This window comes from Jatropha curcas, chromosome 8 (assembly GCF_041381405.1).
Source record: "Jatropha curcas cultivar XTBG-Jc1 chromosome 8, XTBG_Jcur_1.0, whole genome shotgun sequence".
Lineage (NCBI taxonomy): Eukaryota > Viridiplantae > Streptophyta > Magnoliopsida > Malpighiales > Euphorbiaceae > Jatropha > Jatropha curcas.
Genome location: NC_143158.1, coordinates 12,038,539 through 12,063,117, shown reverse-complemented (window position 1 = coordinate 12,063,117; position 24,579 = coordinate 12,038,539). Strand labels below are relative to the sequence as shown.

Genomic DNA, 24,579 nt, shown 5'->3' with positions numbered 1-24,579 from the left:
GTCTGGATCTTTTCCTCATCATTACCACATTAAAAACCTCAAAATCTTTGAGGGCCTGTTTGGTATAATTTCTGTTTCTGGTTTTCCATTTCTATTTTTCTGAACTGAAAGTTTATGCTGTGGAAAATGGATGATAAAACAGAGGAAAACCACTTTTTATGGTTTTCTCTTGTTGTGGCAACTTGTTTTGCTGTTTAGGAAACTAAATAACAAAAATGAGTATGCTTTAAAAATATTTTTTTCTTTTACATTAGAGAAACAAAAACCAAAAATAACCACTGTGTCATTTTCCTAGCCTTTTCTCTTTTAATTAAGGGAAAATAATTATTAAGTTAGATTTACCATAATTATTTAAGTAGTCCTTGATATTTAATATAATATTTTACTCATCCCTGAGGTTAACCTTCGTCTAATTAAAACGTTCTTCCGACTTGTTTTGGGTTATTTTGCCGTTTAAAGTGAGAAAAAAAATGAAGAGAGAGGTGAGATAATATTTTTTAAATGACAATTCTTACCCTTCTCTTAAAGACCAACATGTTTGTTAAAGAAGAAAAAAATCTAAATAGGCAAGATCTTCTTATCACCCAAAACACGCTGTGGAGAGGAGGCAACCAGCAAAATCATTGCATTGTCATTGATCAAATATTTTATAGTGACAAAAAACAATATTCCATAGTTGTTTAATGTTTTTCATTACAAAAAGGACTCAAGATTGCTTTGGTCCACTTGTTCTTGAGTGTTTCCTGTAACACATTTACTGCCAACAAAAAGACAGACACAACTTAGAAAAAGATTACCTATGCATGTGCTTTACAGAAAATAAAAAAAATACCCTATTCCCTACTTCACTGTATCTTCATATCTTCAACCATCTTCATGTCTTCAAGTGAACAAAAAATGGCAAAGGCCACACAAGTCCATAGCATCTTCAAAAAACAGAAGAGTTTGCAGATTCACAAAACAACCTACTGTATCTTCGAAAACAACACAATCTGCAGATTCACAAAAAACCATCTGCATAACTAAATCAATAACAGCCTATCCCAACAGCAGCATCTAGAGTGCCAAGCCTAGAAACATCTATAGATCCAATCCCAGTAGCAACAGAACTTGCAGATCTTCTAACAGGAGCAGCGACAACTCTTCTTGCTGCAGAAGCAGCAGGTCCTCTAGGTGGATCCACCAAATCCAGCTCCTCTCCCAGCAGCAACAATTGTTCTTTTACCTCCCCTATTGACAAATTGCTTGGTTTTCTGATAATGAAAGTTTAATATTCATCAAATATCAGAAATCAACATGCATCATCGCTCAAGCACAGCAACAGTTGTTCTTTTACCTCTCTAGCGGTGCGTCGATTCCTATCTTCCCCACTCCAAATGCGCAACCAGTTCAAGAAAGCACTTCGAAGTAGCGAAATCACAAAGATTAATCCATCAACTATGCATTATAGTTTCCAGAAAGTGAGAGCGATTCTCACTATTGTTTTTTGTTTGGAGAATGAGACTGAATTCTCGTTTTCCCTCCTTGGCATTCTAGAAGATGTCCACATCACTGTTAGGGTTGGTTTCGTCTTTTTCCCTTGCTTTAACGGCAAAATGACCCGATACAGGATGGAAAGACCTTTTAATTAGACGGAAGTTAACCTCGTGAATGAGTAAAATATTATATTAAATGTTCGGAGACTACTTAGATAATTATGGTAAACCTGAGAGACTTAATAATTATTTTCTTTTTAATTAATCATCCATACTCAGTTTCCACATATACTGGCCTCCATATGGATACATTTGTATTTTGTAAAGGCTGTTTGGTGGTTTGTAATAGATTACTATGTTACAAGTGCAATTACAGTGCTTTTTTTTTTCTTGTATTATTTATCATATAGGTGTTGTCAAATACTAATTATTAAAGTGATATATTGCAGGTTTACAAGATGTTCTGAAAGATACACCTCGGAATTTGTTGTCGTTTTTTGGAAACAAAGTGAATCAAGCTAAATAGAATCAGCAGGGAAGAGAAGACAACATTGGCAGTGCTCAAAACATTGTGCACGTGCCTGTAGCCATGTGTAAAAAATTCTCAAACTTGTTGAAGGCACCTATTGCTGATGAAAAGACATGGACATGGATTAACGCTCTTGAAAGACTTGAGGAAGTTGAAGCAATTATTTCTAATTCAGGGTTAAGCGAGGAACATTCAATTCTAGCCATTGATTTACATAATGTTAATTTCACTCACCAGTTTTGATCATTCCTTCTTGTTCAGTTTTCAGAGTTGTTCAAGGGTCATCATATTTCTTCTTGTAGGTGGTCCTTATATCATTTATTTGATTAGCTTTTCTGAACTCCATTTTGTGGATGAAAGGAGCTCCATTTTTGTCTGGAGTACATCTCGCTTCCAAACTTTAGTGTTCAAATTTGTAACATTCACCACCAATAGAAATTTTTCGTTGTGCCTTTGTTGATCTGTAAGGTTCTTAAGCAGAATGGTCCCATGATTGATCGGCTATTGAAGTAAAGATTCTTTTTCGGCTACCTTTTTGACAATAGCCATGATAAGCCATAGCAACGCTTCATCTCTCTCTCTCTCTCTCTCTCTCACATGCACACGTGTGTGTGGCTTGTTTGACAGATATAGAGGCGGGTGATTAAATTGGTCTTGAAGGGGGAATATGCTTTTTTGTAGAACTGCAGAGAAGGTAAGATGAAACACTTTCCCATGGTTACCTTTACTTTTGCCATGTTGTTGGATCAACTTTTCCAGGACTATCAGGATTAATGAGGTTTCATTTTGTTACATCCTCGACTGTCTTTAGGTGCAGAGATTTGGAACTGATATTTGCATAAAAGTATGCTGATTTTTTGAGTATGAATGTATGCATAAATATAATAGAACCCAAGATAGCTGTTTGTTCCTTATTGACATAATTGATGTTGAAATATTTTAATCCTGGAATTTATCCATGATTCTCTGGCTTAGTAAATTAAATTTTCAGTGCTTCAATTGATCTTTTCCCTTGCTGATAGATTGAAAGTAATCACCAACATGATTTTTCACTTTCTTGAATGGTCTTGACCTTGTCTGTACTGATAATACCAGCTACTGGTTTGGTGTTGTTACCTGGATCTGGGGAACAGAACACTGCCAGAGAAAACCTCTCCTTTCCGAGTGTATAACCGCTCTCTGTATTGGACTCTTGAACAATCCATTGCTCATTATCTTTGATATCATATACAGTAATGGTTAGGTTTAGGGTGTGAACCACTTTATAGAAACTGTAAACTATTTTCCAATGCAAATTGAACTGCATGGAAAGAAATTAAGTTGTATTTTTGTGTATGATACTATACATGTTTTATTGAGTATTAACTGCCATTTCTTTTTGTTTTGAATTTTCATATGCTAACGGTGTCTCCAGTGCAGGAGGGGCCCTGTTCCGCGATGTTAATGGGAATTGCTTCAGGAATGACAGGAACTCTGTACCCATGGATCATCATTCTGGAATTTGAAGACCTTCCACATTTTTTTCTTGAAGTGCTTGCATTTCCATCAGAATGTGGTTGAAGCCAAGAACTAGACTGTGAACATGAACAGAAGTTGAATGTTGCCCATATTGGTGCTTTTGCTCTATCTTTATTCAAAAAGCAGTTTTCTTCAAGGTTAATGACCTTGCCTTGGCCTTGAAGACTACTTCAGTTATCAGCTGTAACTTTGTGGTATATTATATATCAGAAATTCTTTTTATGGTTTGAATATCTAGCCTGCAGTACTGCAAGATAAATACTTGATCATTGAGTTACTAATTTAATGATAAATTCTATATATTTTAACCTTTCCTTTATTGCTTGAACGAAATAATCTTTTTCTATCATTTTTTATTTTCCTAATAATTTTTTTTCTCTTAGATTTAGCTTAATTCTTTACTTGAAATGATGTTCTGCTTTGTTCGGGTTCTTTCTAGTGTTCAGACAAATACTTGAGAAATCATTTTCTGTTGTCTTTCACTTACAGAAACCACTAGAAATTTTAAGTACAAGAAACCGGAAGTATGCATAAAGGAAATTAGATTAATGCTGCTTCAATTGGTCGCTTCCCTTGCTGATAGTATTCAGTATAAAAACTAGCATAGCCTTTCACTGTCTTGTATAATCTTGGCCTTGTTTCATCGATTAGCCCATCAGCTATACTAATCCTCTCCCTTTCTCTGTTGGTCACCACCCTGTGTATAGGGCTCTTGAATATTCCATTGCTCATTATCTACGCAAATAATCCAATATTACTATTCTTGGAATATCCAAGACTTGAAACGCAAAATCTGCATAACTTGATCTTGAAAACTCTGGACTCCAATAGACGTACATATATATAATCAATTCAATAAAAATATTAATGACGTCTAGTTATATTTTAACAGGGTTTTCATCAACTGCAATTCAAGTAACAATAGCAAATAGGTCATATTTCTCAGCAACAGCTCAAACAAAAATACCAAAAAAAATTTTAGTATTTACCTCGGCTTGATCGCCAACATTAACAAGAAGAGCTTCTGGAATGATAGGAACCCTAAACCATTGATTGTCTTTCAAGAACTGAAGACCTTCCACCTCTTTGTCTTGCAAGAGAATGGTGAGTACTGATCCATCAGCATGTGGTCTTAGCCCAAGGGTTTTACCAGGCATTGGACATGGAGGATAATAGTTAAATTGTGCAGTAACGATTGGTCGTTCTCCATGTTGATCCAAAAAGCAATTGTCATCCAATCCTAATGACCTTGCCATTTCTTTAAGCACAATTTCTTGTATTCGCTGCGACTTCTTGGCAAATTCATCTAGCATTTCCCTGCAGATTGTTGTTTTCCATTTAGCCATGGCTGTCAAATTTTGCAGAGTTAATGATTAACTAAAAGTTTGAAGGGATAGGGTGACTCAGTGCATAAAGCATCTCAAACTTGAGGAAGATTGGTAGAACAGGGTGATCCAGTACACAAAACATTTCATATTTCTCATGGCTGCAATCCATGACCTCCAGGTCTGAAATGGAGCAACTTTTAAAGCTACCCGTTACAGTTTGAAAAGATAATTACCTAAAAGGTTGAGGATTTTCAGGCCAAAACCTGAGCTGTCGCCGGTCTTCTGGGTTGACCGTAAGATATAAACGATCTATCCAATCAAGTATTCGATGTTCTAAATGAACAGTATCATTTCCATACCCTTCACCGCTGCTAGTTTCTCTGGAGTATTTCTGCTTTTCTTCCATTGGTAGTGAGAAAAACTGCTTGGCAACTTGACGCATTTCTGCCAAGAATGAATTTGTTATTCCATGATTTATTACCTGCAACGTTTCAGGTAATTGTAGTTATTTATTCATAGATACAATACAATCTATTTGCAGTGAAACCTGGGGCGGAGCTAGAATTTAGAAGTAAAAGAAAGATCGTCCAAATACGAATGGAGCAAGATGATTGAAAGATTATTAAAAAATACTTATGCAAGGTTCGAACTTTAGCATGTTATAGGAAACAAATTAATCCATATGCAGCTGTCTACTAATAAAATCACAATCAACACTTAATAATAGTAGAAGACCTGAAAACAACCCCAGGAGCTAAGAGCTGATCTGAGTTTGTGAAGCTCCTCTGTTTTGGTTAATGGAGATTGGAGAAGACCAATATCAATAGTAGGAACCTCTATCAACGGAACGGAAGTACTTAAATTTCCACTGTCACTTCCGTTTTTGGATGTACTTTTCCAGCTGCTCTTTGCCGTCGATGGCCAGTTCTTGGACGGACTTTGACATGGAATAGATGTTGTCGGCTGCCATGATCCCGATCAAGATATTCAAGGTACTTTTTTTTGTCTTTTCTTTTTATTTGTGCGGTCTGTGGAAAATGGGAACATTGAAAAGCGGGAGACAAGGCTTGTACATTTCCTACATTTTGCTATTTGTTTTCAAAAACATCCTTTAATATTTTGATTTAACACTGGTAAAACAGTTTACTAGTCATAGGCAATGTAAAACATTAGAAGTTTCCGTGAAAATAACTGTTTAATTAATTATTTTACTTATTTAAAAAGTATGATTATAAAATAATAATAATAATTAAAAGTTAGAGATTCAAAAATTGCCAAACTATTAATTTTTGTTGGTCAAATTATAAATTCAGTATCACCAAAATCTTAATTACTACTTAAAAGCTTTAATTTTTGAAATATTCTCAATATAAAATATAAAAATTATTTTTTTAGAGCTAAATGAAATCTATTAAATTTTGCATCTAACTTTTTCTTATAATCCAAATTAATTTTTATCCTTTCTTTTCGGGTTAAAAAGTCCAGGAAATTGAAATCAATCTAATTCTTATAATTTAATTTCTGATTCAAAATCAAAATATTAAGATAGTTCTGATTCCATTAAAAATCAAAATTACAATCCGATTTCAATTCACATCCGATTTCAATTCACATCCGATTTCAATTCACATCTGGTTTACTAATTGTGGATTAATAAGAGGTTAACTTTTTGTATGCGACGTCGTTTAACATTTCACATGCCTGAGAAACTAGACAAACCAGACACATTTTTATTTCTCAAAACAGACAAATACTTTATTTCTCAAACAAGACAAACCAGAGAAATATGTACATGAAACCAAAAGAACATATAAAGGAAATTAGATTAATGCTCCTTCAATTGTTCTCTTCCCTTGCAGGTAGTATTCAGAGAAAAGACCAACATAGCCTTTCGCTGTTTTATATAATCTTGGCCTGGTTTCATCGATTAGCCCATCAGCTGGTTTGATCTCTTTCTCTGAATCTGGAATGCAGAATATAGCTATACTAATCCTTTCCCTTTCTGTGTTCGTCACCACCCTGTGTACTCCACTCTTGAAAATTCCATTGCTCATTATCTACACATATAATATATATTATATATAAAATTTTAGTAACTTCTAATTAATATTTTAAACAGAATGTATTTCTCAGCAGATATTCAAGGAACAATATCAAATAGATCTATAGCATATTTCTCAGCAGTAGCTTGAACAAAATAACAAATATATTTTAGCATTTACCTCAGCTTGATCGCCAGCATTAACAAAAAGAGCATCAGGAATGATAGGAACCCTAAACCATTGATTGTCTTTCAAGAACTGAAGACCTTCCACTTCTTTGTCTTGCAAGAGAATGGTGAGTACTGATCCATCAGCATGTGGTCTTGCCCCAAGAATTTTATCGGGCATTGGACATGGAGGATAATAGTTAAATTTTCCAGTGACGAGTGGTCGTTCTCCATATTGATCCAAAAAGCAATTCTCATCCAAACCTAATGACCTCGCCATTTCTTTAAGCAGAATTTCATTTAGCTGCTGTGAATTCCTGGCAAATTCATCTAGCATTTTCCTGCAGAATTTTTCGTTTTTGAATTTAGCCATGACAGTAAATTTTTGCAGAGTTAAAAGTTTGAAAACATTGGGTGACCCAATGCACGAAGCGTCCTACATTTGTGGGTTGTGGAAAGGGTTGATGCGTGCAGCCTTCTTCTACTTTTGTAGAAAGGCTGTTTTCATGGCTTATATTAAAGCTATCCTCTCAATGCTTTGAAAAGATCATTACCTAAAAGCTGGAGGATTTTCCGGCCAAAATCTGAGCTGTCGCTGGTCTTCTGGGCTTAGTGTAAGATGTAAACGATCAGTCCAATCAAGTGTTTTCTGTTCTGAAGGAGCCATATCATTTCCATATCCTTCATGGCTGCCAGTTTCTCTGTAGTATTTCTGCTTCTCTTCCACCGGTAGCGAGAAAAATTGCTTGGCAACTTGACGCATTTTGTCCAAGAATGAACTTGTCATTCCATGATTTATTACCTGCAAAAGTTCGAGTAATTATATATTTATTCATGCATGGATGAAATACAATCTAATATATATAGTGAATCTGCTCAAATTAAGATAATCCATATTTAATAATACGAAAAATAATAATAACAGAAAACCTGAAGGAAACCCCAAGAGCTAAGAGCTGATCTGAGTTTGTGAAGCTCCTCTGTTCTGGTTAATGGAGATTGGAGAAGACCAATATCAATAATAGGAACCGCTATCATCGGAACAGAAGCATTTAAGTTTCCATTATCACTTCCTTTTTGGATGTATTTTTCCAGTGGCATTTTACCGCTGATGGCCAATTCTTGAGTGGATTTAAACATTGACTCAATCTCTGCTGCCATGTCGACCTGTTAGCACTTAGCAGTGTAATGGGGTTGTTACACAAACAGAATTTAAGTTGATCTGATGAAGATATTCAGTACCAATTGAAAGTTGCATAATATAAAGGCAAGTGTTTTGTGAAAGGCGCAAGAAGCCCTCTCGTTGGTGTAGTTTATATAGTAGTAGGAGCATTGCAATTATTGGAAATAATGGAAAAATGAACAAAGGAATCAAATATGCGTGACTACTTTGTTGTTAGCTACGTTTGCTACGTTTGCTAGGTGGAGAGTTTATATCACAGTAACAAAGTTGCAGTAATGAATTAAGTCAAATATGTAAAACTATGTTGTTTGCTAGCTAATATGTTTGCTAGTTGGAGACTGAATATTTCCAATATAATAAAATTTATTATTATTATTATTCATTTTGTTGATATGGATACGGGTTATCTTGATTATGAAGGCTACGTAGCGGTGGTTTCAATCATGATAATGTTAAGGTTTTAAAAAATTTGATGATTTGTAATATTTAGATTGTCATCAAGAGAACAAATGATTCTTTGATTAATAAACTTGGAAAAGACTCACCTGCATCTGAGTGTATGAATATATGAAGTCACCCATGCATCAGACTGATTGATGGAGAATTTTTTTTTTTTAAAAAAATATTATTGTTTTATTATTATTTTTTTTATATAAATCACTCTTATTTGAATCAAAAATCTATTTTTAATTGATTTAGTGTATAGTTGAATCTACGTACTTAATGTAGGTAAGTCCTTTCTTTTAAAATTATTATGTAAAAATAGTTGATATTACACGTAATGGCCTATCTAGGATATGATATTAAATTTTGATTTAAACTTAGAATATATATAATTTTTGAGTAATATTGTTGGAGATAGCATTATGGTGACTGCGGTTACCATATAAACGCATCGGTTCTAACTGAAACCAATTCGGTTAAACCGAATGCCTACCCCTAACCAGGAGAACCCAACAATATCTATATATAAGTGAATTAGGAAACCTAGCTATATGATGATTTACAGAATCTGTTCTTAATTAAATTAGAGAACAAGCAGTTCAATATTGATTACAATTTCTATTGTTACAAAGAACTTAGAAAATAATTTAATAAGAAGAAAAACATTCAGTATGATTTCAAGCATATAATTATGAAATCAATCTAATTTGATTAATAAATTGGACCTTAACTATGAATTTTGTTTTTGGATCGAAGGAGATTGTCGCGAACCCTTACTTAAAAGAAGTTAGCTGTAGATGAAAATGGTGTTTTATAATTCTTTCTTGTTCCGTTTTCAAAGTTGTTCCAGGGTCATCACTTTTCATTTTTGTAGGTGCCATTTATTTGATTAGCTTTTCTGGAACTCCATTTTGTTGAAGAGAGGAGCTCCATTTTTGTCTGGAGTACAGGTTCTTGTTCATTTTCTTATTTCTAACACAATTTCTTACTCTAGGATCTGTAATCATGTTCTGTTTTGTTTCGGTTCTTGTTAGTGTTCTCACAAATACTAGAGAAATCAGTTTCTGTTGTCTTTCACTCATAGAAACCAGAAGAAATTGAGAGTACAAGAAACCAAAAGTACGTATATAAAGAAAATTAGATTATTGCTGCTTCAATTGTTCTCTTCCCTTGCTGGTAGTATTCAAAGTAAAGACTAACATAATCCTTCACTGTCTTGTATAATCTTGGTCTTGTTTCATCGATTAGCCCATCGGCTGGTTTAATCTCTTTCTCTGAATCTGGGATGCAGAATACAGCTATACTCATCCTCTCTGTTTCTGTGTTGGTCACCACCCTGTGTACAGGGCTCTTGAATATTCCATTGCTCATTATCTACACAAATATTCCAAAATTACTATTGTTGGAGTATTCAAGACTTGAAAGAACTCAAAATCTGCATAACTTTGATCTTGAAAATTCTAAACTACAAGATACATACATACATGGGTATAAAATCGATTCGAGAACAAATCTTAATGACTTCTGATTAATATCTCTAACAGAATGTTTTTGTCAATGGCAAATAAAGCAATATTATCGAATAGATTCATAGCATATTTTTCAGAAGTAGGTCAAACAAAAATATCAAATAAATTTTAGTATTTACCTCAGCTTGATCGCCAACATTAACAAGAAGAGCTTCTGGAATGATGGGAACTCTGAACCATTGATTGTCTTTCAAGAACCGAAGACCTTCCACTTCTTTGATCGCCAACATTAACTGTATCGTATTTAAATTAAAATGAAAACTTAATATTTTGTAGATTTGTGCTCTTGAAAAGGAAATATTTACATAAGTGATGTATTCTTAGCAAAAACTCTTATGCCAAAATACAAAAGATGTGACTGATAATATACTCAACATGCATATAAGCTATTAAAAAATATTTTGATCCTTATTTTTATTGAGTTTGAAATTGACTTGGCATTACAAATTCATATTAATTAATTAGTTAAAAGAAAAGAATTACCTAAAATAAAATAAAAAAAGCACTCTCAACTTTAGATATTGTTTTTAGTGTTTAATTAACAAAAGGGAATGAATATTAATTATTTTAGTATCTGTTAAGTGAAAAACATTAGTGGTTAGTAGTTAGTTGTTTATATAAAACTTGTTTGATAGCTATTTTAAGATCTGTTCGACAAAATTAACTTTTTTTTAGAAGCCGTATGATAGCCTCACAAAGCGGGCAAATATTGTTATGTTATTTTTATATAAAATTGCATGAATGCATGATGTTTTTATATATTTTACGTTTGTTCGTGTTGTTTTTTTTCAAAGTAATTTTCAGGAACACAGTTGGAGCAAAGATTTGTTTTATACAAAGAAGGCCAAAACAAGTTGAAAAAAATGGAAGAAATCCTTGAACCAGCCTTCGCGCCGCAAAGCAAGTCGCAACAAATAAAATGCCCAAAGTCGCGAGCACTACCTGAGGTCGCGCGCTCAACCTACACCCAGAAAAGACAAGTCGTGAGCGCGACATTCACATGTGCGGGCGCGAAAAGCACTTTTGAAAGGCAGAAGGTTTGCAAGCGAAAGTCGCGAGCGCGATATCCATCTGCGCGGGCGTGAAAAGCACTTTTGAGAGGCAGAAGCATTTTAAGCAGAAGTCGCGAGCGCGACCTTTAACCTCGCGAGCGCGAGTCGTGTTTCCAGGAGACGTAATTGCTGTCTTTTCATCAGAAAAACATGTCCTTCCATGCATAAGTCGGGACTTTTCCCAAGAGGAGTCATCTAAAGCACCTTTTGGCCAACCAATCACCATCATAACCAACATCCTCTTCCTCTCCTATAAATTGTAATCCAAATAAAGAGGAAAGAGGGTAATATGCGTAATGCAATATGCATTATGTAATAGGCAAAATGTAGTATTATAATATAGTAGAAAATAATAAAGTAGTACTTAGAAATAAGATGACGAGAGTCACTTATTATTGTTTGTGCAAAGAACATCTAGGAGTTCCTCGAGGTATGACGCCCTTCGGAGGCTTGAGTTTGATTACTTCTATCTTTCTCTTGTTTTATTAAAGACTTTTTGCATGTTGTGCTTCATAATTTTCTATGCAAAGCAACAATATTATTTGGTTTCATTCAATAAAAGTTTCTTTAAGTTATCTTTTGGTCTTTGTTTAATCAAGCTTACTTAAATATATTCTCAGACAGAAATAATTCGGTAAGGATCAAAGAGGTAGAATTTGTTTAGTTGGGTTTGCATGTGAATCTTTAACTTGGTTTGTCAAAGTTAAGTCTAACTTATTGAAATAATCAAAGAATAAGAACTAGATTTAATATTTGACAAAGTAAGGTATTTGTTGTATGTAGAGATACATATAATAAATAGAGTAATTCTATACCGAGAGGTTGAATTATACTTTACCATATGTGATTAAAGAATCGTTTATTGCGTGTTACATGCTTTGTTATAGAAAAAGAAAATCTAATGCATGATCAATTCTTCTAAGTATTCTACTATATCTTTACCTATAGAATTAAGTAGTATATTTAGTTATAGTTTAAATAGGATTATAGTTTAATTATTTCATGCTTTATTGCTATAAACATAAGTGTTAAGGATAAGTAGTAAAGTGGACATAACCCGTTCCTCGGGGATCGATCTTTTTATTACTACGTTGCGATCCGTATACTTGCAGGAACTCAGAAGAGACGCAACAAGTTTTTGGCGCCGTTGCCGGGGAACGGTGTTTTGTCATTTAACGAAAATTCTTATGTATGATTTACAGCATGTTATATATATATATATTTACTTCTATAGTTTTATTTTTATTTCTTCTAAATTTTACATTTTGAATATTTTCTTTGATTAAAAGCCACAGATCTAGTTTTAAAAGGACTAATATTTGTTTAAGTGTGTAGCAAATTTTGCCTTCACAGAAACAGATTACGCGAGCGCGAATTCTGGAAGCACGGGCGCGATTTCTGTGACAAAGAGACAAAAGGTTTGAGAACAACATTTGCGATTACAATAACAGGAAGCGTGAGCGCGACTTAGTCTCAAAGGAAGTCCGAAACTTTGGGATACACGTTCACAATCACGACATTAGCAAGCACGGGCGCGAATAGGGTGTAACAGAAGTCAGAAAGGTTGGAGATAGCCATTCGCGAGACGCAAATTTCAGACGCGATCGCGACAACGGAAATTGCAGGCGCGACTGTCCAACGGTCAACAAGTCTCCACTTTCTTTTCATAATCAAATTCAACCCTTCTCCTTCCCAAGGTATTCAAACCTGCAAAAACTACAAACACCCTTTCAAAACCAATCAAATCTCTTCTTTTCAACTTCCCCATTCACTATTCAACCATATCCTTCCCTAAAAACATCTGTATAAGAGTTTCTATTCCTCTTTCAAAATCCCCAACTCTATCAGTGCAATAAAAAATCCCAGCAACCCACTTTTCTGTGTGTTTTCACCAATAATCCTCCATTAAGTCATCACTATGCCATTCAAACAAAAGGCCAAGAAGAACAAGGAGGGGTCTTCTTCTTCTGCTCCAGCAAAAGGAGATTTGGCTTCAAGTTTAACGGGTACATGGATGGTGCTTTCTTAAAGAAAACCGAACTAGTCGATGAAGTGAAAATCGGCAACATAGTGGTTTATCGCTGAAAGTCATGAGAAAGATGAGTCGGGCAAGGTTATAGAGATGAAGGAACTTTTTTTTGCGCATGAACAAAGACAAAGGAGAGGCAAGTCACTGGTAACATCTTCCCCTCAAGCGGACGAAGAGGATGAAGAAATCACTGGATGGAAGCAAGTTTTAGGTAAAGTGGAAGCATTACAGCAATACCAGGAGATTTTATAGGTCATAGGTTTTGACAAGGGACAACAATTGCACACGATCCAGAAAAACCAAATGAGTATGGCACGGAAGTAGATGAAATATTTTCAGAAACAAAACATCGAATTCACTCCGTCACCTCCAGGTTCTCCAGAGGCATAAGGTTTTTCTGTCCTTATTTGTTTTCATTTTTATTTTTAGTATTTTATTGTGAGTTTTATGCATGTGCATTGTGTGTTATATGCATATATCCTCCCACAATGAGGACATTGTGTCTTTTAAGTGTGGGGGAATAAAAACCTACATCTTTTAAGTCAACTTCTTTGCCTTAGTTCAATGTTTTAGTCTCTACATGTTGATTTGTTTGTATTTTGCTTGTTGAAATAGAAGTCTTGAATAATATACCATGATTAAAGAAGTTTAAATGCTTATATGAACTTAAGTATTAATATATTACATATGACATATTGAAATTTTCATTAGCAAATATTAATCTTTAGTTAACTATCTAGACATTATCTTTTGCTTTAGAGAAGCTTGAATCCTAACTTGAATGAAGAATAGGAAGAAAAGGGAAATTAAATACTTGCATGTTTCAAGTCAATAAAGGATGAAAGTATGTTCAAGAGAGAAAAATATATGATAGAGGGAATAATAGAAAATCCGTTCCAAAGTGAAGTGGTATGGAGCATAAAATGCAACCACAAAAAAAAAAAAAAAAAAAAAAAAAAATATATATATATATATATATATATATATTTTTTTTTTTGTGGTTGCATTTTATATATATATATATAAAGTAATGAAGTGGTATGGAGCATAAAATGCAACCACTTAGTGAGATAGAAAATAGATTACCTAAAAATGCCTTGAGATAAGAAACAATGCATATGTGCTATCTTAACTACTTCCTATTTTGCATTCTAAGGATGGAGGATTGCCTATCTCATATTTTAAATGACTAGATTTCTTATACTTTAGATTTTTGTTTGCTATATTGAAAATTTTACATGTCATATTCATTTACACTACTTAGTTCATAAATACATCAATCTCTTATCTTTGGTGGATTACTTAAGAAGTCTAAATCAACAAGTAAAAATAAACATGATCAACATGAAGTTCAAAAAGAAAGATGAATATTTTGCTTAGGGACAAGCAAAGAGCTAAGTGTGGGGGAATTGATAGCCTCGCAAAGCGGGCAAATATTGTTATGTTATTTTTATATAAAATTGCATGAATGCATGATGTTTTTATATATTTTACGTTTGTTCGTGTTGTTTTTGTTTCAAAGTAATTTTCAGGAACACAGTTGGAGCAAAGATTTGTTTTATACAAAGAAGGCAAAAACAAGTTGAAAAAAATGGAAGAAATCCTTGAACCAGCATTTTAGAGAAGGATTAGTTGTCGTCATCCATAGTAAGTATAAGATTTTTAATTAAGTAGTTAATTAATTACCTGCATTTGATCGCCGGCATTGACAACAAAAGCGTGAGGAATGATGGGAACTCTATGCCATTGATCATCTTTGAACATTTGAAGACCTTCTACTTCTTTATCTTGTAAAAGAAACGTTATAGCTGATCCATCTGAATGTGCTTTAACACCAAGAACTGAGTCTGGTCTTGGACATGTAGGATAGTAATTAAATCTAGCTGCCATTACCTCTTGGTCCTCATATTGTTTCAAGAAGCTATCTTCTTCTAAATTCAATGATCTTGCCATTGCTTTAAGAAGAAGTCCACTGTGTTCTTTATTTTTACTGAACATTCATCCAGTATTTCTCTGCAAGAACAATTGATTTCTTGAAAAAATAATGGTATTGTAGGTCCGATCCACCAAAGCCCAACCGGTTATGGTATTCGTTTTTAGTTTTTAGTTACGTGTCGACTGACTATCTTAGAGAACCAAAAGCTTCTGCATCTAAAAACCAGAGCCACAAGCAAGCTTCTCCATGGACACCTCCAGTCTGTGGAAACTTTCCCATGGCCTTTCTCTTTTCATTTGTCAAATTAGTCCAAACTCTTTTGTCCCCTTTATTTTCACTCCTTTATTCCTGAAAAAAAGGCCTGCTTTCTTAATTTTCTTGAACAGATGGCAAAATTTACTCTTAAAGCAGAGAACTTTTGTTTTCTCTCTCACAGCACCAACACAAACACCTCATTCTTCAACAATTCCTACGTAAAGCACCGAAACTTGCATTTAATTCCCTCTAGCCAAAGATTGAAGTTCAGGGTTTTGTGTAGCGTGAAAGAAAAGGAGAATGTTAAAGAAAGCGATAGGGTGCCCGAAGTTCTTACTGGATTGCGAGTGGATGAATTAGATACAGATACTGAGACTCAATTGAGGTCTACATGAACGAACATGAGCCTAAAAGCCAACATCAGAGAAGCTGCCGTTCTAACCAAAGAAAACCCTAAAACTCAAACACAACATTTTCTATTTATATTAAACCCATATACCATACCCATTTTACTTAACCCAAACCCATATAACAAACCCAATTAACCCATTAACCCATATAACAAACCCATTTTACAGCTCTAATTCTGTTACATGAGGTAATATACAATACAGTATGTCCTAGAATAAGAATATACTACACATTTGTAAATATAAATAGAACCCAATGTACAGATTTCACAATGAGATTGAACATACAAATTCTTCATCTATTTTGCTTTTCTGTTCATGGTATCAAAGCCTGATCTGGTATCTGAAGTTCTAAAGCTTCATTCAAGCTTCCTTTCCTGAAATCAATGGCAGAAAACATTAACCAAAACAATGAAAACACAAATATTGAATCAGAAACTTATAAAGTTTCCGCATATGAAAACTGAGCTTCAAACCTCATTAATATTTCCTTGAATGGCCGAAATTTCTTGTCATGGAGCAAATCTATGACCATAGCCTTAAAGGCCAGAGACAAGTATGAATTTGTCACTGGTGAAGAACAGGAACCTGTAGCTGGATCTCCATTGAGAAAGAGATGGCAGAGAATCGACAATCTGGTAACATCTTGGATCTTAAACTCTATTTCTAAAGATTTAGTTGAAGCATTTCTGTATTATCAAAGTTCCAAGGATCTTTGGAATGAACTGTCCACCAGGTATGGTGAATCTAATGGACCTATGATTTACCAAATAAAGAAAGATATTTCAGTAACTGTACAAGGTAACCAAATAGTAGCTAATTACTACACAAAACTTTAAAAACTCTGGGATGAGTTGGCTTGTTTAAGGCCCATTCCCAAATGCATCTGTGGAATTGCAGAAGGATGTACCTGTGGTGTTATGAGAGCAGTCTCAGATCTAGATGGAGAGGAAAAACTCATGCAATTCCTCTTAGGACTGAATGATACATATGACAATGTTAAAAACCAAATCTTGCTTATGGATCCATTTCCATGTATGAGTAAGGCTTATTCAATGGTGCTGAGTGTTGAAAAACAGAGGGAGGTGAATACTGCAATCTATGATACAAGTGAGAATAGCAGTGCAATGTATGTGCAAAAATCAAACTACAACAACAAAAATACAAGCCATAATTCCAGATCTAAAGTTGACAAGCATTGTGATCACTGCAATGGGACTGGCCACACTAGAGAACCTTATTTTAAACTAACTGGTTATCCAGATTGGTTTATTGAACTCAAAAAGAAGAAGAAAGCTCAAGCACATTATGGACAAGTAGGTGATGCACAGCTGAATATTAACTCAGGAGGCAATGAGAATGATGTATCCAGAATGGTGAGAATGGAGATCCAGCGTGCAATCAAAGATAAAATGCAGTATGATGATAAGGCAGGAGATACACCTACAGCTAACGCAGTCAGTTTTGCAGGTATTGTCTCTCATTTTCATTATAATGTGCATGATAAATGTGAATTAGTACCATGGATTGTTGACACTGGTGCAACTGATCATATGACATACATGCATCATCTATTTCATACATTAACCAAATTACCTAAACCTAGAACAGTAACCCTACCTGATAACTCCACCAGAACTATAATACATGTTGGCAAGATCATAATACATGACAGATTGGTATTAAAGGATGTGTTATATATACCAACATTCAAATGCAATCTATTATCTGCATCAGCCCTTGCAAAAGACAATGCACTATCAATGAAAACACTACCTGACCACTGTTTATTACAGGATTTGCAGACTGATGAAGTAGTAACTATTGGCAAGTTGAATGCAGGCTTATATTTTCTTGATAATAAGTGTTTTGTACCTATTACTACTACTAAAGCCCTACTTACTTGTACTACACATGATGATCATTTGAGACTATTATGGCATCTTAGATTAGGTCATATCTCTATGGCTAGACAAAATCATGTAATAAATTTTGATACAAACAGTGGTACTCTTGAATGTTATGTTTGCCCCCTTGCAAAACAATAAAGATTACCATTTTATCCAAGTTGTAATATTGCTAAAGGCATATTTGATTTAGTACACATTAACCTATGGGGACCTTATCCTATTACTTCTTTAACTAGTGCCATATATATGCTTACCATTGTGGATGACTATAGTAGATACGCATGGGCCTACATGTTACCAAACAAACAATAAGTCCATTCAATTCTTGACCACTTTACTAACCTAATAGACACCCAATTTCATAGCAAAATCAAAATAATAAGGACTGATAATGGCACTGAGTTTGTAAATAATGTAGTGAAGACATTATTCCTTTCTAAAGGAATTACACATCAACTATCTTGTCCCTATTCTCCACAGCAAAATGTGAGAGTGGATAGAAAACACAAAGAAATCTTGAATATTGGGAGAGCCCTCCTTTTTCAGGCCAAATTCCCTAAGATTTTTTTGTCTGAAGTTCTCCTATCTGCTGTTTACCTAACCAATAGAGTGCCTTCTGCACTCTTAGAATGGTTAAGCCCTTCTGAAAAACTAAATCAAACACAACCAGACCTAACACACCTAAGAGTTATTGGCTGCCTGTGTTTTGCAACCAATACTAAACCACACAAGGATAAGTTTGATCCTAGAGCTAAACCATGTGTATTGCTGGGTTATGGGGCTCAACAGAAGGGTTATAAGATCTATGACATGCACTCTAAGCAGATTTTTTACTCAAGGGATGTTGTGTTCAAAGAAACAGTTTACCCCTTCCATCACAACACCCCTCTTGAGTCTTGTATATTTAAAATACCAAAATATTTAGATGACAATGACCCACCAATCCCAGACCATATAATCCCAACTGAAAATATGCCTAACCCCGACCAAACAAGCCAATAGACTACACCTACAACTGACCCAGAACACCAACAACCCATCCAAAATAACCAGACAGACCCTAATCAGACATTACACACAGACCAACCAGTTCAACCACTTAGGAGAAGTACAAGAAATTCTAGACCACCAGCTTGGATGATATATTATGTGACCAATTGTGCAAATTCCAATCCCACACATTTATTACCCAATTCACCCTATTCACATGCATATGTATCTTTTGCATCTAATGTCAACAAAATTCATGAACCATTATCATATAATCAAGCTATTTCTAATGAAAATTGGGTGCAAGTGCAAACTGAACTACAGGCTTTGGAAGACAATGGCACTTGGATCTTAATTGAGTTGCCTAAAGGGAAACGGGCCATTGGATGCAAATGGGTCTTGTAACACCTTCTGCCCAGTCCCGTGAGACCCGACGACGGATGCCACATTCGATGCTGGAGACACCATCTTAACTTAAGATACAAATCATAAAATTAGATTATGAATTAGAAGTAATTGAGTATTCACAAGTTTAGCGCGTAATATGTTTTTTTTTATTAGATAATCATTTCATTTCGTTTTCATCTCTTTTTTTTTTTTTTTTGAAAAATAGATTGGGAAAAATCCTACAGAAATACTGTAAGAATTTCCCTTTAAAAACTGAGCTCGCCAAACATGTTTAGCGAGTAATATGTTTTTTTTTATTAGATAATCATTTCATTTCGTTTTCATCTCTTTTTTTTTTTTTTGAAAAATAGATTGGGAAAAATCCTACAGAAATACTGTAAGAATTTCCCTTTAAAAACTGAGCTCGCCAAACATGTGAATACAAAACACTCCCAATTAAACTCCAAACTCCCAACATCTCCAAATAATCATCATAACACAACAACACTTCTATATTTTCATAACTATATAAATCCTCAATAGCATTTTAATATTCATCAATTAATTGCATTCAGTATATATATCAAGTCTTAATAAACTAATCATACCAACTCTCATGAAATATTTTATATTCAATCATTTAATGAATCTTATGCTTATCTCCGAATATATACACCAACATAATTGCTAATTACATGCTTAAGTTATAATTCAAATAACACAATCTCTGAAAATATAATACTTATACATGCCATAATTCTTAAATATATAAATCTCAATCTACTACTACCACTATAGTCACTTCTGCTCTGATGCTACTCTTCTAGTCTTCAAGCAGCAACCACAGTCTTTAACCTGCGCGTGATAAAAATCAACACGCTGAGTATAAAACTCAGTGGTGCTCATAATTCACATACTTACTAAAGTTGCGATGACAACTTACTTAAAACACAAATTACATAAATGGACCGGTAGTACTATTCACAGACCGGTCTTACTATTCACAGACTGGTGGTACTATTCATAGATTGGTAAATCACTATCCATTCATAGTTAATTATACTCAATATCTTCCTCGGATCTAAATAAAATATTATCCCCTCTCTGTAGCACCATTCATGACCCGATAAAATAATATCATTTTAAGATTCGAAAATTTTGGGGCGTTACAGGTCTACAGGGTCAAATACAAACAGGATGGAACTGTAGACAGATATAAAGCTCGCCTGGTTGCTAAAGGGTTCAACCAAAAACTATGCATTGATTACAATGACAATTTTTCTCCTGTTGCTAAAATGGTGACTGTGAGAATTATATTTGCCCTAGTTGCTAAATATCAATGGAACCTTCACCAGCTTGATATTAACAATGCCTATCTACATGGTTTTATTGATGAAGACATCTACATGCAACCCCCAGCTGGCTATTCTAAAGCTTCTAAAGGCCAGGTATGCAAACTGACTAAATCACTTTACGGACTCAAACAAGCTGGCAGAATGTGGAACCAAGAGTTGACAAATACTTTAATCCAGTACGGATTTCAATAATCAGTGAATGACCATTGCCTATTTACCAAAGGAGAAGACAATGCCTTTCTAGCACTTATTGTCTACAAGGATGATATTTTAGTTGCTGAACCTGACATTCAACTTATATGCAACGTCAAAGAGTTTCTCCATTCAAAATTTACTATAAAAGATCTCGGCCGCGCAAGATTTTTCTTGGGCATTGAACTCCTATGGTCTAAGATGGAATCTACTTATCACAACGGAAATTCATTCAAGATATGCTGTTAAATTCACTCATGCAGCACGCCAAACATGCATCCACACCATTAGTCCAAGGCCAAAAAATTCAAGCACACATGGGACCATTACTCACAGAACCAGATTGTTACCGTCGACTAGTGGGGAGACTACTTTACCTGAGCTTCACCAGACCTGACATTACTTACTCAGTTCAACAATTATCTCAACACATGCAAAATCCCTGTCAAGGTCACATGATAACTGCTTCTCATGTTCTACGCTACTTAGCCTCCACCACAGATCTGAAATTGTTTTTTCCTACCTCTTCTACGCTTGATCTCTAAGCATACTGTGAAGCTGATTGGGGGGCTTGCATCGAGACTCGCCGGTCACTTCCAGGTTACTGTATTTTTCTGGGTTCCTCGCTCATCTCATGGAAAATAAAAAAACAAACCGTGGTCAGTCGCTCCTCTGTTGAAGCAGAGTACAGAGCTATGGCTAATACAGTATGCGAAATCATTTGGATTGAAAAGATACTCACAGATCTATGGGTAAAAGTGAAAAAGCCCATACCTTTATTCTGCGACAACCAAGCGGTACTGCATATTGCCGCCAACCCCGTTTATCACGAGCGCACCAAGCATACTGACATCGACTGCCATCTCACCCGCCATCACATTCAATCTGGTCTTATCGACACAAAGCATCTCCCTTCCGCGTCCCAACTTGCCGATTTTTTCACCAAACTGTTACCCATCTCCCACTTTCGCCTCATGACTGTCAAGTTGGGCTTGGTTTCATTACCACAGCTCCAACTTGAGGGGGGCGTGAATGAACATGAGCCTAAAAGCCAACATCAGAGAAGCTGCTGTTCTAACCAAAGAAAACCCTAAAACTCAAACACAACATTTTCTATTTATATTAAACCCATATACCATACCCATTTTACTTAACCCAAACCCATATAACAAACCCAACTAACCCATTAACCCATATAACAAACCCATTTTACAGCTGTAATTTTGTTACATGAGGTAATATACGATACAGTAGGTCCTAGAATAAGAATATACTACACATTTGTAAATATAAATAGAACCCAATGTACAGATTTCACAATGAGATGAAATCTACAAATTCTTCATCTATTTTGCTTTTTTGTTCACTACAGAACTGGGTTTTGATTGGAATTGGTCGCAATGGAAGAATATTCCTCAAAGATATAAACTTATTGGCACTACTTCACTTGCCTTTGTTACACGTAACATGGATAAGGTAATTCTTTGTTATCTTCTGTTAGACAATTCAAAGAAAAGTTCATTTATGTTTATGTTAAGGAGTGATGGGTGTGGCCTTAATATGATATGAGCAACTTCTGATTGCCTTCAATGGTTATTCAAGTCAAGTTGAAAGGGAAAGCTTATCAATTACGTTTGTGTATCTGGACAAAGAGTAAAGAAGTGAAGTAGTGTTCATTAGGTAGCGATTCGGTTCTTTAATTTTTGGGACTAAATTATATTTTTTTAATTCATTTACTAAATTGGGCAGGCAAACTTGAGTATTGTAATTATTCCAATGTCTCATCAGTTTGGGTGGAATGCATCAGTCGCTGGGCTAGTGCAGTCATCCTTCTTTTGGGGGTACGCGCTGAGTCAATGACCAGGTGGTTGGCTATCTAAGATATTTGGTGGCAGGTTAGTTCATGATGGCTTTTAATATTTGTACAGTATTTCACTTTTTACGTATTAAAACTTATTACAGAAATTTTTTTGCAACATTTGTTTGTAAGATTATATCTTCTCCCCAAAAAGAAAAGATGTTGTTACACGATGATTGGATATTCATACATGCACAGCTCGTACACGTGCCAGATGCTCAATTCCTTGGAAACTCAATTCTTTCTAATTGTGCTGTCCATAAATCTTTCTAGCTACACGAGGGCTCTTCTATTGTATCTGAGCTACATCGATTAGTAATATTTTTCTCAATGCAAATATGCCTTAACACTTGTATAGTGTGGGCCACTAATTGAAAGAATAAACAAAGCAGGATGCAGTTCAAAAAATAAGAAGCAACACTTTGCATGGAGCTACCTATCAACTATAATTTTAGCTGTCAGTTTCACTCTGCGAATGCATTTTCTCCAACGGGTATCATCAAGTAGTACTTGTGATTGACACTCAAGTGTTTTTTCCTTGCTTCATTTTGCCTTTATCTTTGAAAATAAAGTCAAAGAAATAGGCTAGCCTTTAAAACAAATTGTAACTTAATAGACCATATTTAACTAATCTAATTTTGATATCAGGAGAGAGACGAAATCTTAAAATTCTTTCTTTTAAGTTTAATGAAAGCTAGCTTTCTAAACATGTACCACTAATTTTTTACCTTTGTTCTTGATTTGGTCATATGAATGATATGTTACCCATTTTTTCTTATCATCATTTTTTCATTTTGCAGTAAAGTTCTTCAGATTGGGGTATTGTCTTGGTTTGTGGAGACAACACTTGTTCCTTTGCTTGCCTATAGGCTATACAATTTTGTTATACAATTCTTTTGAACTTGGCTAAGGCTAAAACTGGGTTGAGTGTGCCATATCAATAAGCTGGGCTCCCTGTTGATAATTAGTAATTTAGAAGTGTGCCATTCAGAATACGACAATGTGCTTTGAAGAAGTTGATAATTAGAAGAAGCAGAAAGTACAACATGTGAACAGTAAAGGACAACATGCGAATATGAGAATAAACATTTCTCGTTTCTGGCTCACTGTAGGGTGGCTGAGAGTGCAACTGGACACCTGTTCCAGAAATATCAACATGTGGAAAATGATTAATTAATAAACCATTTCCATTTTCCGCATTCAAAATTGATTTCATTCACATGCAAACAGTACACTAATTTCTGGTTAAATGTCCAACTCCTCATCAACTAATCATAATCAAACTAAACATTCGTTGAAAATGATTTTTCACAAGTATACGAAATCGTAGCAAGTAATATAAAGTAAGTAGAGTATCGTCTCCTCAGGAATTGTATATCAAGTACCAAAATTGTGTTAACATATTATTATTCAAACAGCAATAAGAGAGATTTATTGTAAGAAAAATAAATTCTTAAAAGAAAACAGAAATAAATCAAGCAACAATATTCAGATGAAAAGAAATCAAGGATTTTAAAACTACGAGGGATTATGATTTCACTTAACTCTATCCAATTTATTTTATTAGTTTGTTAATCAAGTATAATTGTTCAAGTAAGGGAAACAACCCAAAAATCACTAACAAGCTCTCCCGATGTATTGTTAGCTATTATAACCTGATCTAATTACCTACCTTCCAATAGCAGAATCAAACATGAATTAAATCATTAAGTTTTGTGGTTTGTTTTGTGAATTCATAACCTAAGGTCATTAACTTATGAAAACCCCCCACGAGGCGAACCATATAGCTTCCGCATCAAGTTATTATTTTCATGTAATTTACTACCCTATTCATATAAAAAACCCTTCTTCCGATAGTGATTAATGAAATAAATCAATCCAGGGGAGAAACTCTGGCTGGAAGCATTAAGTGCAATAATAAATTATACTTTGAACAAAGAAAAATAAATCTAATATTATAAATTGGAAAGAATTCAAGCTACATCAAATC

The 24,579-nt window shown here is 34.6% G+C and overlaps 2 protein-coding genes, 2 long non-coding RNA genes and 1 pseudogene across 7 annotated transcripts; 1 reads left to right on the top strand and 4 right to left on the bottom strand.

The window, feature by feature from the left end:
- Positions 1-645: 645 nt before the first annotated feature.
- On the bottom strand, positions 646-1,476 carry LOC149494213 (uncharacterized). Its single transcript, XR_016322237.1, has 2 exons — positions 1,337-1,476; positions 646-1,253 (listed from the first exon to the last, which is right to left on the bottom strand). It is a non-coding gene; the product is annotated as an uncharacterized LOC149494213 (long non-coding RNA).
- On the top strand, positions 1,248-3,744 carry LOC149494212 (uncharacterized). Of its 3 annotated transcripts, none has more exons than XR_016322236.1 (3): positions 1,248-1,559; positions 1,925-2,698; positions 3,424-3,744. It is a non-coding gene; the product is annotated as an uncharacterized LOC149494212 (long non-coding RNA). The 3 variants fall into 3 exon arrangements; XR_016322234.1 differs by having other exon boundaries at positions 1,248-1,699; XR_016322235.1 differs by having other exon boundaries at positions 1,248-1,699; positions 3,419-3,744.
- A 232-nt stretch (positions 3,745-3,976) lies between these two features.
- Positions 3,977-5,912, bottom strand: LOC149494211 (protein LATERAL BRANCHING OXIDOREDUCTASE 1-like). Of its 2 annotated transcripts, none has more exons than XM_089725293.1 (4): positions 5,586-5,912; positions 5,084-5,331; positions 4,512-4,839; positions 3,977-4,257 (listed from the first exon to the last, which is right to left on the bottom strand). In XM_089725293.1, exons 2-4 carry the CDS (start codon positions 5,290-5,292, stop codon positions 4,063-4,065), a joined length of 732 nt encoding a protein of 243 aa, XP_089581419.1. In that variant the 5' UTR covers positions 5,293-5,331; positions 5,586-5,912; the 3' UTR covers positions 3,977-4,062. The 2 variants fall into 2 exon arrangements, with proteins under 2 accessions (XP_089581419.1, XP_089581420.1); XM_089725294.1 differs by having other exon boundaries at positions 5,084-5,294; positions 5,586-5,884.
- Positions 5,913-6,654: 742 nt separating this feature from the next.
- On the bottom strand, positions 6,655-8,290 carry LOC149494210 (protein LATERAL BRANCHING OXIDOREDUCTASE 1-like). The gene is made up of 4 exons (XM_089725163.1): positions 7,990-8,290; positions 7,614-7,861; positions 7,073-7,400; positions 6,655-6,907 (listed from the first exon to the last, which is right to left on the bottom strand). Exons 1-4 carry the CDS (start codon positions 8,218-8,220, stop codon positions 6,671-6,673), a joined length of 1,044 nt encoding a protein of 347 aa, XP_089581289.1. The 5' UTR covers positions 8,221-8,290; the 3' UTR covers positions 6,655-6,670.
- A 1,445-nt stretch (positions 8,291-9,735) lies between these two features.
- LOC149494209 (protein LATERAL BRANCHING OXIDOREDUCTASE 1 pseudogene) lies at positions 9,736-15,294 on the bottom strand (annotated as a pseudogene).
- Between the last annotated feature and the right edge of the window lie 9,285 nt (positions 15,295-24,579).

Excerpts from the sequence above, each read along its gene's own strand:
- LOC149494211 (XM_089725293.1), bottom strand. The coding sequence starts at position 5,292 with ATGCGTCAAGTTGCCAAGCAGTTTTTCTCACTACCAATGGAAGAAAAG. Across the intron at positions 4,840-5,083 it reads GAAAATCCTCAACCTTTTAG|GGAAATGCTAGATGAATTTG; the intron begins GTAATTATCTTT and ends AACAATCTGCAG. Across the intron at positions 4,258-4,511 it reads ATGTTGGCGATCAAGCCGAG|ATAATGAGCAATGGAATATT; the intron begins GTAAATACTAAA and ends TTATTTGCGTAG.
- LOC149494210 (XM_089725163.1), bottom strand. The coding sequence starts at position 8,220 with ATGGCAGCAGAGATTGAGTCAATGTTTAAATCCACTCAAGAATTGGCC. Across the intron at positions 7,862-7,989 it reads GCTCTTGGGGTTTCCTTCAG|GTAATAAATCATGGAATGAC; the intron begins GTTTTCTGTTAT and ends GAACTTTTGCAG. Across the intron at positions 7,401-7,613 it reads GAAAATCCTCCAGCTTTTAG|GAAAATGCTAGATGAATTTG; the intron begins GTAATGATCTTT and ends AAAATTCTGCAG.